At 36.9% G+C, this 14,532-nt stretch overlaps 1 protein-coding gene across 3 annotated transcripts in view; it reads left to right on the forward strand.

Moving 5' to 3' along the window:
- The window catches only part of AQR (aquarius intron-binding spliceosomal factor), a 97,929-nt gene that overhangs the window by 78,625 nt on the left and 4,772 nt on the right, over positions 1-14,532 (forward strand). For all 3 annotated transcript variants that reach the window (XM_084975059.1, XM_084975054.1, XM_021098271.2), the window contains exons 30-33: positions 280-451; positions 2,423-2,593; positions 6,394-6,479; positions 11,647-11,821. In XM_084975059.1, the coding sequence (XP_084831185.1) occupies positions 280-451; positions 2,423-2,593; positions 6,394-6,479; positions 11,647-11,821 (604 nt within the window). The remainder of the gene's footprint in view (positions 1-279; positions 452-2,422; positions 2,594-6,393; positions 6,480-11,646; positions 11,822-14,532) is intronic.

Genomic DNA, 14,532 nt, shown 5'->3' on the forward strand with positions numbered 1-14,532 from the left:
TCCCAGATTTTTTTTAATTTAGGGAGTAAAGATAGCATCTACCTCAGAGAACACTGTGGATCTGTCATTTCTGTAACATTATCAATCTTTTATGATTTGGTTACCTGTTGGGGGGCGAAGTTTGAAAAAGCATTGTTGATAAAAAATGAGCATAAAATGAGTAATATGAAAATTAAAAGGACGAGCACAGTTCTTTAGAAACCCAAACCCCCTTATGTGTAGTAAAATGGATTTTGCCTTGCTAATATTTCCTGCTTGGGGGGAATTTGTCTTTGAAAGCTTATGCAACCTCTACAACTGGCGATACAAGAATCTAGGAAACTTACCCCATGTGCAGCTTTTGCCAGAGTTTAGTACAGCAAATGCTGGCTTGCTCTATGACTTCCAGCTTATTAATGTTGAAGATTTTCAGGGAGTTGGAGAATCTGAGCCTAATCCTTACTTTTATCAGGTAAGAAAAACATGAAACTTTTATTTTGCATTTGCCTGATTGAGTTACTTCATAACTCAGTGTTACTAAACCATTTGGCAAGCCATTGAATAAAGGAAAGTTAGATCTCCACTGCACACACAACACACAGATTTCTATTTCAGATGGGTTAAAGATACATACATCAAAGAAAAGAAACTATAACCATACTAGAAAGAATAAAATATTGAGGAATATACAATGTCAGGGTGAGAAAGGTCTTTTTAAGCTTGTTATCAAAATGAAAAACGATAAAGAAAAATATCGAATGACTTGAGCAAAATTTATTTTAAGCATTTAACAAACAATGGGTTGAAATCTGACTGAATCTGAATGTACATAGAACTCTTATAAATTGCTAAAAATATGTATAACAAACATCAACAGAAAAATCTGATAAGAAGAAGAGTATGCAGTTCACCAAAAAAAGATAGATTTATAGCAAATATAAAAAACTGGATGTATTTTTACCTCTGATAATACTCCTTTGGGGTAGGTTTGGGGAAATTCTATACTCATACAGTACGAATAGGAAAGTAATTTGGTGCACAAGTAAATTGTTAGTATGTATTAAAAGCAGGGTTCTCACTTCAAGGAATTTATCCTTAAAAAGAATGGGTAAATTTGCAAAAATTTATGTGGTAAAATGTTTACCACATCTTTTTCTTTTACTGGAGATTATTTTGAAAAGAAGAAACAACCTGAATGTCTTATCAATAGGAATTAATTACATGATTATTCCCTAAAATGAAACACTGAATAGCTACTAAGAGTGCTAATCCCATCATAACTTGGTTTACTTTCAGGAAAAATGTTTATGCTATGTTAAATGGAAAAAAAAAAAATCCAGTTACAGAATATATCTATAGTGTTCCACTTTATTTTTAGAAAGGAACAGCAAAACATATATATAGAAATATGTACAAATTATAGCAAAAAATCTGACAGCACGTCCCCCAAAATTGTTCTTTTATCTGTATTAGAGTTGATGCTTAGATAAATGTAGTTTGCTTTCAGTTTAGAAAATAGATTTACACTGGCATAAGGTTCCTGTCTTCTGAAGAACTAGAAAATTTAAATGAAGAGATAACTCAAGCTGTGTGTCACTGTGTCACCAGAATATAAATGATTTTTCTGAAGGTCCTTCTGTAATTTTCCTATTGCCTTTACGTGAAATCCCACTTTTTGTCTCTTTTTTGATTTTCATATTAAGTTTACTTTCTCAATTTGCTTTCTTCTCTCATCTGTTACTTCAGTTTAATCTCTACGAACTGGACAAAACAGTCTTGTATATGCTTCCTCACTTTCAAGTTAAGCCTTGGTTTTAAACCCCTCTCCGTCAGTCTTTAACTAGAGTCTCTACATTTCCAGTAAGCCAGGATGATTTATTTGAGGCCACATCCTCTTCACACCTAAAGTGGTCTGGTAGAGATGGCAACTATCAGTAAGAGAACAAGCACAAAACATACAAAAAGTACTAAGATGTATGAGGAAGAAGGAAAGACATTGTGTAAAAGTAGAGGAGTACAGTACTGCTCGATGTATATGCTATTAGACTTGATTTTCTACTGGCTTCTAAGATAGTTACATTGCTTCTTGGTGTTAATTTTTTTTCCCGTAACTGTAGTTGCAGTATGCTGTAGCAGAGCACTCTTGATCTGCATTATAGCTGTTGTGCTCTCAGAAATATTAAGCCTTTAAGTGGGTAACTTTTATTTTATGATTGTTCCATATATAGCAGATATCAAAGGGAAGTAATTACCACATACTGTTTTTTTATTTATCAGTGTTAACCTAGGGTAAGTTACTTCTCAGTTTTATGAAAGGTGTTCACTTGTCCAAGTTATTAACTTTTTACTTCTTGAGATGTGATAAATGAACAAATTGTGCTAGTTAACTATTTTCTCTATAAATGGAAATAAATACACAATCTGGTTAATGTTTGCATTACAGAATCTTGGAGAGGCAGAATATGTAGTGGCACTTTTTATGTACATGTGTTTACTTGGTTACCCTGCTGACAAAATCAGTATTCTAACCACATATAATGGGCAAAAGCATCTTATTCGGGACATCATCAACAGACGATGTGGGAGCAATCCATTGATTGGAAGACCAAATAAGGTAATTTTATAAGTATAGTATGTTCTTTTCTTCATTTTGTTGACAAGATGGAAAGATTTATATGTCTGTTCTACTTGGTTTCTTTGCTATCTCCTTTTAAGATATGTGAGAAAATCAAATAATAGAAACTCTATAAATTACAAATTCTCTGGGAATTAAGTCTGACAGTCATTGGTTTGCCATGAATGTCTATCTCAACTATCACACTGAAGATTTTTGTTGATGGGAATCAGAATAAATGTTTCCAAAACTTTTTGTTGGTGAAGTGTCTAATGAAACTGTTTATATACTGTTATAGTAGAAACAGTATTATAGCATTTTTTATTTTCTTTTTTTTACAAAGGTATAATTTTTACTGCTTCTTATTGTATATAGGAAAGTGTTTTTTCTTGGGGATAAAGAAAAATCATAAAGGAAGGTCCCGTGTGGCACAGCCAGTTAAGGATCCAACATTGCCATGGCTGTGGCACAGGTCGCAACTGCAGCGCAGGTTCAGTGCCTGGCCAGGGAACTTCCACATGCCGCAGGTGCAGCCAAAACAAAGGGGGGGGGGGGTAATAATAAAGTACATTCATACTTTAGGAACTTTTTTCATACTTTTAAAATTTTTTATGTGATAAGATAGATTAATATGAATAAAAATGAGAATGCTGGATTTATCAATAAAGGTTTGAAAAATGAGAAAGAATAACAAAATATAAGTATTAGTAATGATGAAATTAGGACTTTGGTTGTGAACATGGCTGTATAAAAGCTCTTTCAGGGAGTTCCCTTTGCGACACAGCAGAAACAAATCTGACTAGTATCCATGACGATGCAGGTTCAATCCCTGGCCTCGCGCAGTGGGTTAAGGATCAGGCGTTGCCATGAGTGTGGTGTAAGTCACAGATGTGACTCGGATCTGGAGTGGCTGTGGCTGTGGCGTAGGCTAGCAGCTGTAGTTCTGATTCAACCCCTAGCCTGGGAACCTCCATATGCTGTGGGTGTGGCCCTAAAAAGCAAAAAATAAAAATAAAAAATAAAAGCTCTTTCACCTTTTCCTTTTTTTTTGGTCTTTTCTAGGGCTGCTCCCGAGGCATGTGGAGGTTCCCAGGCTAGGGGTCCAATTGGAGCTGTAGCTGCCGGCCTACACCACAGCCACAGCAACACGGGATCCGAGCCTCATCTGTGACCTACACCACAGCTCATGGCAATGCCAGATCCTTAACCCGCTGAGCAAGGCCAGGGATCGAACCCACAACGTCATGGTTCCTAGTCAGACTCGTTAACCACTGCACCACGACGGGAACTCCTCTTTCACCTTTTCTTGGAAATCATCCACAAGTAAGAGGAAAATGAGAGGAGGAGAAAACAAATCCCATTTTTAGTGAAATGATGCAGGTCAGGTGACTAAGATCAGGAAGAAAATGTGGGAAGAAGAAAATGTAGGGGACCAGTCTTCAAAGTGCCAGCAACAAAAACATACTTCCTTAAAGTGAGGGCATACTTTGAAATATAAGAGCCACATCCCTTTTATGCAACAACAGATGCAGGAATTGGGGTGAGCAGAAGCCTTCCTGGTCCCAGATTGGTTCTGAGAAGACTACAAATGAGCTCTATTTGAAAAAAAATAGACTGTCTCTATAGTAGCAGTGGAAAGGAGAACCATCTGTTGTGAAAATCACCAAGTCTTTAAAAAATAGTCCTCTTCACCCCAGCTTAACCTTTTGCATGTTGCTAACCTAAGAAACCCAGGTATGCAGTAGTGAAATAGAGGGGAAAAGGAAATTAGCACAAACTCAATTTATAAATGAGTGACAGAGCATCAGCATATATTATTTGATGAGATAATATGCTTCAGAAAACATGTCAGCCTAGAACAGATGGAAATTTTGAAGGCACATTTGGTATGAATTTTAAAATAATGAAGTACCCATTTCTGTGAGGGAAGGCTGCAAAGCAGAGAAAGCGAAGAACCCAAGAGAGGCAAAATGTGAGCAGGAAGAAAATAAAACAAAATTAAAGAAATGAAGACAAAACTAAAAGGAATATGGGGAGGAACAGACACTGTAGAACTATCATAAAGGATAGTGAAGATGAGAAACCAATAGCCTTGAAATTTTGAAAGTTTAGGTAGAAGAACCTAAGTGTCTGAGTCCTTTTATTTATAAGTAACAGAAAAACAAAACTCAAACAATAAGAAAAGTTACTCTCTCTCATAACAAGAAGATGAAAGTACCGTTCGTGGCTCCAGGGTTGGGTTACAAAGCAACTCAATGATGTCATCAAAGACCAAGGTTCATTTCATCCTTCTGCTCTGACATTCTCAGTGTATGAGCCCAGCCCTCAGACAAGCTCTCCACCTGGTCAGGATGGTAGCAGGACTTCCAGGTTATAATATCAACACATATGAACAAAAGGACTTATACCCAGAATATATCAACTCCTATAAAAGTCATTGTAAAACATGGGTATCCCAGTACAAAATTGGCAAGTGAATTGGACAGATACTTCATACAAGAAGACATATAGACTATTTATTGCCTTTGGAATGGATTAGCAATGAGATCCTGCTGTGTAGCACTGGGAACTATGTTTGGTCACTTACAATGGAACATGATAATGTGAGAAAAAAGAATGCATACATGTATGTGTAACTGGGTCACCATGCTGTACAGTGAAAATTGACAGAACACTGTAAACCAGCTATCATGGAAAAAAATTAAAATCATTATATATAAAAACGACGTACAAATGGGCAATAAGCACATGAAAAAATGCTTACTGTCACTAGTTGTCAAGGAAATGTAAATTAAACTTACAGTGAGGTTCTGCCACATACCGATAGAATGGCTAAAATTATAAAGACTGATAGTATACCAAGTGTTGGCAAGGATGTGGAGCAGCTAGAACTCTGAAACTGGAACATTGCTGGTAAATGTGTAAAGTGGTACAGCAACTTTGGAGAACAGTTCGACAGTTTTCTTATAAAGCTAAACACTTACCACATAGTTCAGCAGTTTTATCCCCAGGTATTTATCCAAGAACAGTAAAAACATGTATTAAAAAAATTTATACATGAATGTACATTGCAGCTTTATTCACAATAGCCCCAAACTAGAGACAACCCAAATGCCATAAGCAGATGAGTGAATATATTCATTCAGTGGAATACTATTCAACAGTGAGAAGGTATGAACTTTTAATGTGTGTAACCCATGGATGACTCTCAGAAGCATTAATGTTGAGTGAAAGAAGCCAGACAAGAAAGAGCACATACTTTATGATTCCATTTTTATAGAATCCTAGAGTTGGCAAAAAAACTATCTGTTGTGACAGAAAGCACATCAGTGGTTATATGGGGCCAGAGGATACAGATTTGATGACAAAAGGGACTAAGGTGATGGAAATTTTGATTGTGATGGCAGTTATGTGGTTGTATATATTGTCATATTTTATCAAATTGTGCACTTAAAATGCTGCTGGGCATCAAATTGGGATCCTAGGTATACAATTAGCTAAACACAGTTCCTGCTTTCATGGAGCTGAGTAATCTAATAGGGAGAAGACTGTTAACTCCACGAATAGGTGTTTAGTTATCCAGAGGAGTGCTGTAAGTATGAATAACATAGGAACATAGGCTAATCTGGTTATCATGGTTTATTTCATAATGTTCATTAACTTGTTCTTTCAATTCCAAGTATATGATAGTTGTGTTCTTTTGGGAGAGTAAGATTTTTATTTCTAGAACATTATTTAAATCATCCCTCTAGAGCTTTTACTTTTAAAAATACACCGTATTTTCCCTTTTATCCCCCCAGGTGACAACTGTTGACAGATTTCAAGGTCAACAGAATGATTATATTCTTCTCTCTCTAGTACGAACCAGGGCAGTGGGCCATCTGAGGTATGTAAGGAAAAATTTTCATAGTGGTGTTGAACTTTGCTATCTGCTTCAGTTTTGAGCTTCTGTGGCTAAGTAGTTTTAAATTTTAAGTTTAAAATACGGTTAATTCTTATGGCAACTTTTGGTGCTTTTTCTTGGAATATAAATAGTATGAAGTTCTTCGTGTAGTTAGTTAATCATTGCCATTGCTTCCAAATTTTTTGAATCTTAAATGTTTTGGTAATTTTAACTTTTTTACTCTTCAGGAACATTCAGAGATAGCATTTAATCATAAAGTCTTAATATATATATAAATATATGTATTTATCGCATAGTTGTTGGAATGCCAGAAATTAATGGAGGTGAAGTTATAAAAAGTCTTGAGACTTTTAAGAGTCATCAGTTTGTCATTGCACAAGATTTCTGACTTTCCCCCATACAGTCTTTTAGCTTCAGTGTTAGAGGATAAAGGAACCATTTGTTCTCCCAGGATTAAGGATTGTCAAAACAAACAGTAATCTATTTTTATCATTTATTGTGATGTATTTATGTGCTAGAGATTTATGGAAATAATATCTTCTTATTACAGAGCAGCCATTTAGTTTTATACAAAACTTTGTCTCACATATCTTACTAGAAAACTCTTAAGAGTTCATTTTATTTTATTTGGTGGATATAAAAAGAAAATTCTGTAAGCCCTCATAATGTTGTCATTAAGTCAAGATCTATTGGGTGCTTAACCCAGAGTGATTAGGTTCCGTTAGACTGATAACTTTTATGTAAAAGTAAACAAAGTTGTAATGTTTCAAGAAATTGTTTCAAGACTACAGCATTCTGGAATATAGTATATTTTTGCTTAAGTGTCAGATGTGTTTTTGGGAGACTTTTCTAAAAAGCAGTTCCATTTCTGCATTGAAATTTATAGCTGCTGTCTGAAGAGGGCATCATTATGATTTACATAATTAAAATCTCTCAACCAGACTTGGTGTGAATATGTGAATACTGCTTCCTCTCCTCTTTTTTTCTTACTCTGTAATGCTTGTGTCTTTTTCACATTCCCATGACTTTATTCCCATGCTGTTCTTTGACTAACTTCTCTGGAAACTTAGATGACAATGATAAAATGCTTATAAATGAAGGCTTAAAAAAGAACCTGACTTCATTGTTGACTTACATATGCAAATTTTCTTTATGCAGATAAATTAATCTGCTTTGTATTGGCAAGCATTTGTTTTGGAAGTCTAGCTGCTTCTTTGAAGGATGCTGGATAGTGTAATATTCTTAAAGTATAAAGGGGAAATGTCAGTTTACCCATTATTTATGATTCAGCTATCCAGATAGCTTAGGTATCTTAGCTAGAATTTTATCAACTTCTTCATAGAATTTTTTTGCTTTGTAGATAGCATCATCTTTCGTATCTTTCTTTTTCCAAGAAGTAGTAAAATATTTTGTTTTTCAAGTTTCAAGAGACCAAGGGAATCAATTTTCTTCCGTCTCTCTCTCTTAATAACAGCTTTATTGAGATATAATTCACATACCACATAATTCCCCTATTTTAAGTGTACAGTTTAGTGATTTGTAATATTCATAGAATTATGCAGCTATTATCACAATTTTAGAACATTTTCATCACCCTAACAAGAAACTACTTATCACCTTTCCCTCAAGCCCTTGGCAAGCACTGTTCTGCTCTATGCCTATAGATCTGCCTATTCTGGACACTTCATATAAAAAAAATAAAATCACTTAGCATGATATGTTCAAGATTTATCCATGTTGTAGCATGTGTCAGTATTTCATTCCTTTTAATTTCCAGATAGTATTTCATCGTGTGAATACATTACTTTTTATTCATTCATTCATTAGTTAATGGATACTTGGGTTGGGCTTCCACGTTTCGGCTATTAGGACATGAACATTCATGAACAAGTTTTTCTGTAGAACTATGTTTTCCTTTCTCCTGGGCATGGACCTAGGAGTTGAACTGCTGGGTCACATGGTAACTCTTAAGTTTAACCCTTTAAGAAGTTGCTAAGCTGTTTTTCAAGTGCCTACCATATTTATTTTACCCAAATCTTTCTTTCAACCAGGGTAGACTAATCAGGCTATTGTTTAGGAGCCAGGCTATTCAGCCTCAGTTCCAGAGACCTGTTTTAGGATACTGTGGAGCTGTTTAGATGCTAGAACAGTGAGACATTTCTAGTCTCTTTTCCAGCATTCATTGTTCTTGTCCCTGCTGACTTGAATAGCCCAGCTACAAATAGAAAGGCTTGTGGCTGCTTCAGAGCTAAGTGGTAAAACTGTAACTTTGCTGTGTTGTCTTTTCATAGGGTTCTATCAGAGTGGTGGCTTATTGTTTAACAGTGCTGTTTCTATCCAACCACCTTCTGGGGGCTGTGAAAGAAGCTGGTAGTTCTCATTGCCCTGGTTTCAAGACAGAGCTCTAAGGAACCTTAGAGCTGTCATACTTTACTGTTTTGCCTGGTAGTTTATGATGTGTGTAGTGTTTGGACATTCATTTAAGCAATTTTCTCAGATCCATCTCTTTGGTGAAACTAGCAATGTGCAGGATTCTTTATAAATAGTAGTAAATCATTATCTCTGCCCCATGGAGCTTAGAAACCAGTGGGGGAGACATTAAACCTATCCTTGGAAAATACCTACATTTGAATCCGCAGAAGATTTTAGTCTAATTCGCCTCATGTACGGTGGAGATCAAGCTTACTAGAGCTGTTTCACTGCATTGCAGCACTGAGGACTAGAGGGAAAATTTTCCTCAGAGGAGCAGGTTCATTGTCACTGCAGCAACACTGTGTCTGTGTTCCGCCTAGGGATAGAGCCTTCTGGATGAAAAGGGGAGAACTGAATATCATTATATAGGGGTTACCATGAAAACAACAGTTTGGGTCACCTCCTTCCACCACACCCCCGCCCCTGACAACATGGTTTTAACCATGATTTCCTTTATAATTGTGTGAGAACTCATGCTAAGTATTTCTAGCATTGTACATCCAGTTACTCATTTTGGAACCACCCACCTATAGCAGGACCCCTTGGGTTTCTAAGGGATGTAGAGGAAATAAAAAATGACTTGCAGTAACCTAGAAGATAACATTTTCTTTGTGAATCCTCTGTGTGACAAATGTAGAAATTCTTCAAAGCTTCTGCAGAAGGGTATGTTTTCTCCTTTTTAACTAAGTGAACATCTCTTAGTTTGGGTTGGTGGGGGGTAGGGATATCCCCCCAACAAAGCTGCGATCACGTACTGATGTTGCACAGTCCCTCCTGATAAGGGACAATAGATCCTTATCAAGGCCATAAAACACAATAGAAAATGAGGCTGAATTAGAGATATTCCCCAGATATCTCACAATATGCAGAGACAAAGAAAAGTGATTTGATAAATATTCCAATTCCCAGTTCTCTGTCAGGTTATTTTATGATCTCTGTAACATTTGATCTAACACTCTTTAACACTTTCTTTTAGGAATTAGGAATGATTGTACCAGATTTTATTATTACTCATGAAAGTCTTCTCTTTAGTAGAATAATTACAAATTTAAATAGCCATCTAAGGAGTTCCCGTTGTGGCTTAGTGGTTGGCGAATCCAACTAGGAACCATAAGGTTGCAAGTTCGATCCCTGGCCTCACTCAGTGGGTTAAGGATCTGGCGTTGCCGTGAGCTGTAGTGTGGGTCACAGACGCGGCTTGGATCCTGCATTGCTATGGCTGCGGCGTAGGCCGGCGGCTACAGCTCTGATTAGACCCCTGGCCTGGGAACTTCCATAGCCTCAGGAGTGGCCCTAGAAGAGGCAAAAAGACCAAAAAAAACAGAACAAAGGGTGGGGGAAAAAATGTAATTGTAATGTATACATGTAAGGATAACCTGACCCCCTTGCTGTACAGTGGGAAAATAATAATAATAAAAAAAAAAAGCAATCTAAGAGCATTTAGAAAAAACAACTTGCCCTCTGTATTTGAAACCGAAACTAGCTTTTCCACAGAAACACGGTCTAAGTAATAGTGAGGTGAAATTAGACTAACATAGTCACTCTTGTATAAATCTATTTGATTCAAATACATTCAGATAAAGGGTTTTTGTGGATTTTTTGTTGTTGTTGTTTTGCCTTCCCGCGGCACATAGAGTTCCCAGGCCAGGGATTAGATCAAGCCATAGTTGCAACCTACGCCGCAGTTGTAGCAACACTGGATCCTTCAACCCACTGTGCTGGGCTAGGGATTGAACCTGTACCCTGGCATTGCAGAGATGCCACTGATCCATTGTAGGATCCCACTGATCCCATAGCAGCAACTCCAGATAAAGTTTTAAGAACATATTCTTTTTAAAAGATAAAGAAAACTGCCATCATTCATCATATAGCCAGCTACATGTATAGTTGGATCATTCATTTTGGCATTTTTATATGTGAACCTTGAATCTTATGGGCCAGACATTGGGTCTAGGTACTAGAGTAAATGCATGAATAAAACATGGTATTATTATGTTACATCATGTCATCATTACTATATTTCTGTTTGTATTTGTAATTATTACTATAAATAGTATAGTATGGTAAAAAAGCTATCTAGGAAGTAAAATTTGACCTTTTAAACTTGACATGGCCTGGGAATTTGGAAAGGACTGGTTCAGATAGCCTCAGTGGTAGTGATTTAGTAAGTTGGTAATTGACAGATGAACTATACCATAATACTTAATATAGCTACTTAAACATTTTTAATCATTGCATTGTTTTTTGTGTGTGTGATATTCTCCTCCCCTCTCCCTGTTTAAAAAAAAAAAACCAATATAGAGTTTAGCAATAAAGCAATAACTTATTGATTTACTAGAAACATTGTGTTGATTAACTTAACTGTTTATTCCGTTAAGTTTTTTGGTTTTTGTTGTTGTTCTTGTTTTGGTGTGTGTGTGTGTGTTTGGCCACACTTGGAACATGTGAAAGTTCCTAGGCCAGGGATCAAACCCATGCTATAGTTACAGCCTGCACCACAGCCATAGCAACACCAGATCCTTAACCAGCTGTGTCACAAGGGAACTCCTGTTCTGTTAAGTTTTTATCAGACTTAACTTTTTATTGCCACAGCTCAACAGGAATATTTAGTGGAATTATTTTTAAGGCTGCATAAATATTAATCTTGAAATATGTTAATTTTGTTTGTTTCTCAAAGGGATGTTCGTCGCTTAGTAGTGGCCATGTCTAGAGCCAGACTTGGACTTTATATCTTCGCCAGAGTATCCCTCTTCCAAAATTGTTTTGAACTAACTCCAGCCTTCAGCCAGCTTACAGCCCGCCCACTTCATTTGCATATCATTCCAACAGAACCTTTCCCAACCAGTAGAAAGGTAAGACTTCTTTGTTCATTGTAGAGGGCAGCATTTCTCAGAGGAGACCATGGTTAGCAAGAAACATCATCACGTAGATCATCCAGTCCCTGGTTTAGAATGCTCCTTACACTAAGGAACTAAATTAGATCGTCTATGTAGAAATAGTAACACCAGCTAACATTTGTTGAGTACCCACCACTGCATATCAGACAACTTGTCTGATCTATCCTGCTGTACATAGCACAGGGAACTATATCTAGTCACTTATGATGAAACATGATGGAGGGTAAGGTGAGAAAAAGAATGTGTACATATGTGTGACTGGGTCACTTTGCTGTACATTAGAAATTGACAGAACACTGTAAACCAACTATAATGGAAAAAATAAAAATCAATTTAAAAAAAATTCTCTGATCCTGTTTCAAACATATGGAAAATGGGGTTAATAAGAAAACCTATTGAATAAGTTACTGTGATGAAACAAGGTAGTGTATGTAAAAACTACTCAATAAATGTTGTATTACATAGGTTTTCTTTTTTCATCTCAGTAACAGCCCTTTTCAGTAGGTTTTCTTATTAACTTCACTCTCCACACGTTGTAAACTTGGATCAGAGAAGTAAAGTAGTTTGGCTATACCACTAGTAGGTGTAGAAATCAAGATTTAAAAACCTAGGCAGGGGTTTCCAATGTGGCACAGCAGGTAAAGGATGCAGTGTTGTTGCAGCTGTGGCATTAGGTCCATAGGTTGAAGCTACAGCTTGAATTTGAGCCCTAGCCAGGAAACTTCACTATGTTCCCTATGCTCGGGGTGTAGCCAAAAAAAAAAGAGCCCATGCAGTCTGACTCCAGAGTCCATGTGCTGTAATCATTGTACTATATTGCCTCTCTTCAGCTTTGTGAGAAGAACTTAATTGACTACTTGATAACAGAATATAAATTAATTAGCTTTTAGAGAACCCATAAGAAGCTTACATTGTGGGAAAGGGTGGGAGGGGGACAGCACATAAACTTAACAAAAAAACTTACTCAGAGAAGTTCCATGCTCTCCTCATTCCTGCTGCCCTTTCCTATCCCCTCCTACTCTCCCCTTTCCCACCACCACTTCCCAACTCCAGTAACTTATCTCTTGAGTTTTTGCCTCATCTTTGTTTTCCTTTTGCACAAAGGAGCAGATGCCTCTTTATTTCCTTATATTGTTTTCTTTCCTACATAAAGGTCAGCATACTATAGACTTTTGAGTTTTGTGTTTTTCATTTAATGAAATGTCTTGAAGGTCCGTTGAGTATTAAACAAAACTGTCTTAAATGTTCACAGTATACGTCTTTTCCTTACCCTTCTTTAAACAGACAAACAAAAAAAGGTAAAATTCTTTGTTTTATAATGCTATGGACTTTTAAAAATTTTTTATTATTTTTTCAAGAAATGCTGCTGCAGAGAAATTCACGTATAGCCTCACGTGTCAGGCTGGCGTTCTCAGTCTTCCATGGACTGACTGTTAAACAGGCACAGTCCTGGTGAGAGGTCTGAGGCAGAGCTTCAGGGTCTTCAGGTTTAACACACTCTCCAGGTGCTTCCTAGCCAAGGGTTGTAGATATACCTAGAGTCACCAAGGAACAGAAGGCTTGGAAACTGGTGCTCCAGACAGTACTATAGACTCAAGTCCTGTGGGACTGAGAGCTAAGAGCATCTTATGGTCCTCTGCTCCAGAGAGTGTGAGTGGGAGGAGAGCTGAGCAGCACTGCATCTCGGCAGAGTCGGCTCTCAGCAAAGCCACCAGAAAATAAGCAAACAAATAAAAACAAAAAGCCTTCCATACTTTGAAGACAGTATTTCATCATTGCAACAGTGTGGCAGTCTTTACACACAGAAGTTGTGACCATTGCAGAAAGTGACCATTATCAAGAGAACACCTGATCACATGCAGTATTGCCATCCTGCTTAATTCTGAGAAATGCTGTTTAGTGAACTAAATATTTCTGATTTTATGTACTTTAAATAACTTGTCACTTTAAGGTAAAATCTTTTTTCTTGATACAGTTTTTTACCTTTCTGGTTTTCTGAATTGTTCCTACATTAAGAAAGGGTGAGACTTTGTAAAAAATTTTATAATCGACTTTAAAAGTTCTTAATCATTATTCTAGGGTGGTTTCAGAAGTGCAAATTTTGTGTTTTCTTCATTTTCTTTACCACTTTACCTACACCAGTAGAGTGGTGTTTTTCAGATTGTTACCAGAAACTTCTCCTTCAGAATCACCTCATTTTTGTTTCAGATCTACTAAATCCTAACCTCTGGGTCTTAGAGTCCAAACCTCTGTGATTTAACATTCTCCTCACATGGTTGTGATGGATATCACAAACTTTACACCTTGAACTACTATTTGCCAACATTTTTGACTATAGACATTATTAGTAAAAAACAAACCAAAAAAACCTTGGCAAATATTCACCTTTGTTACTGATATTCTACATATTAAATAATAATAGGAGTTCCCATCGTGGCTCAGTGGAAACAAATCTGACGAGCAGCCATGAGGATGCAGGTTCGATCCCTGACCTCGTTCAGTGGGTTAAGGATCCGGCATTGCCTTGAGCTGTGGTGTAGGTCGCAGATGTGGTTCAGATCTGGCATTGCTGTGGCTGTGGCATGGGCCAGCGGCTGTAGCTCTGATTCGACCCCTCGCCTGGGAACCTCCATATGCTGCGGGTTCGGCCCTAAAAGGACAGATAA

This window comes from Sus scrofa, chromosome 1 (genome assembly GCF_054392235.1).
Source record: "Sus scrofa isolate SSC_HxYL_T2T_F1_AM1 chromosome 1, Sscrofa_HxYL_maternal_Yorkshire_Landrace_v2.0, whole genome shotgun sequence".
In the NCBI taxonomy this organism is placed as follows: domain Eukaryota; kingdom Metazoa; phylum Chordata; class Mammalia; order Artiodactyla; family Suidae; genus Sus; species Sus scrofa.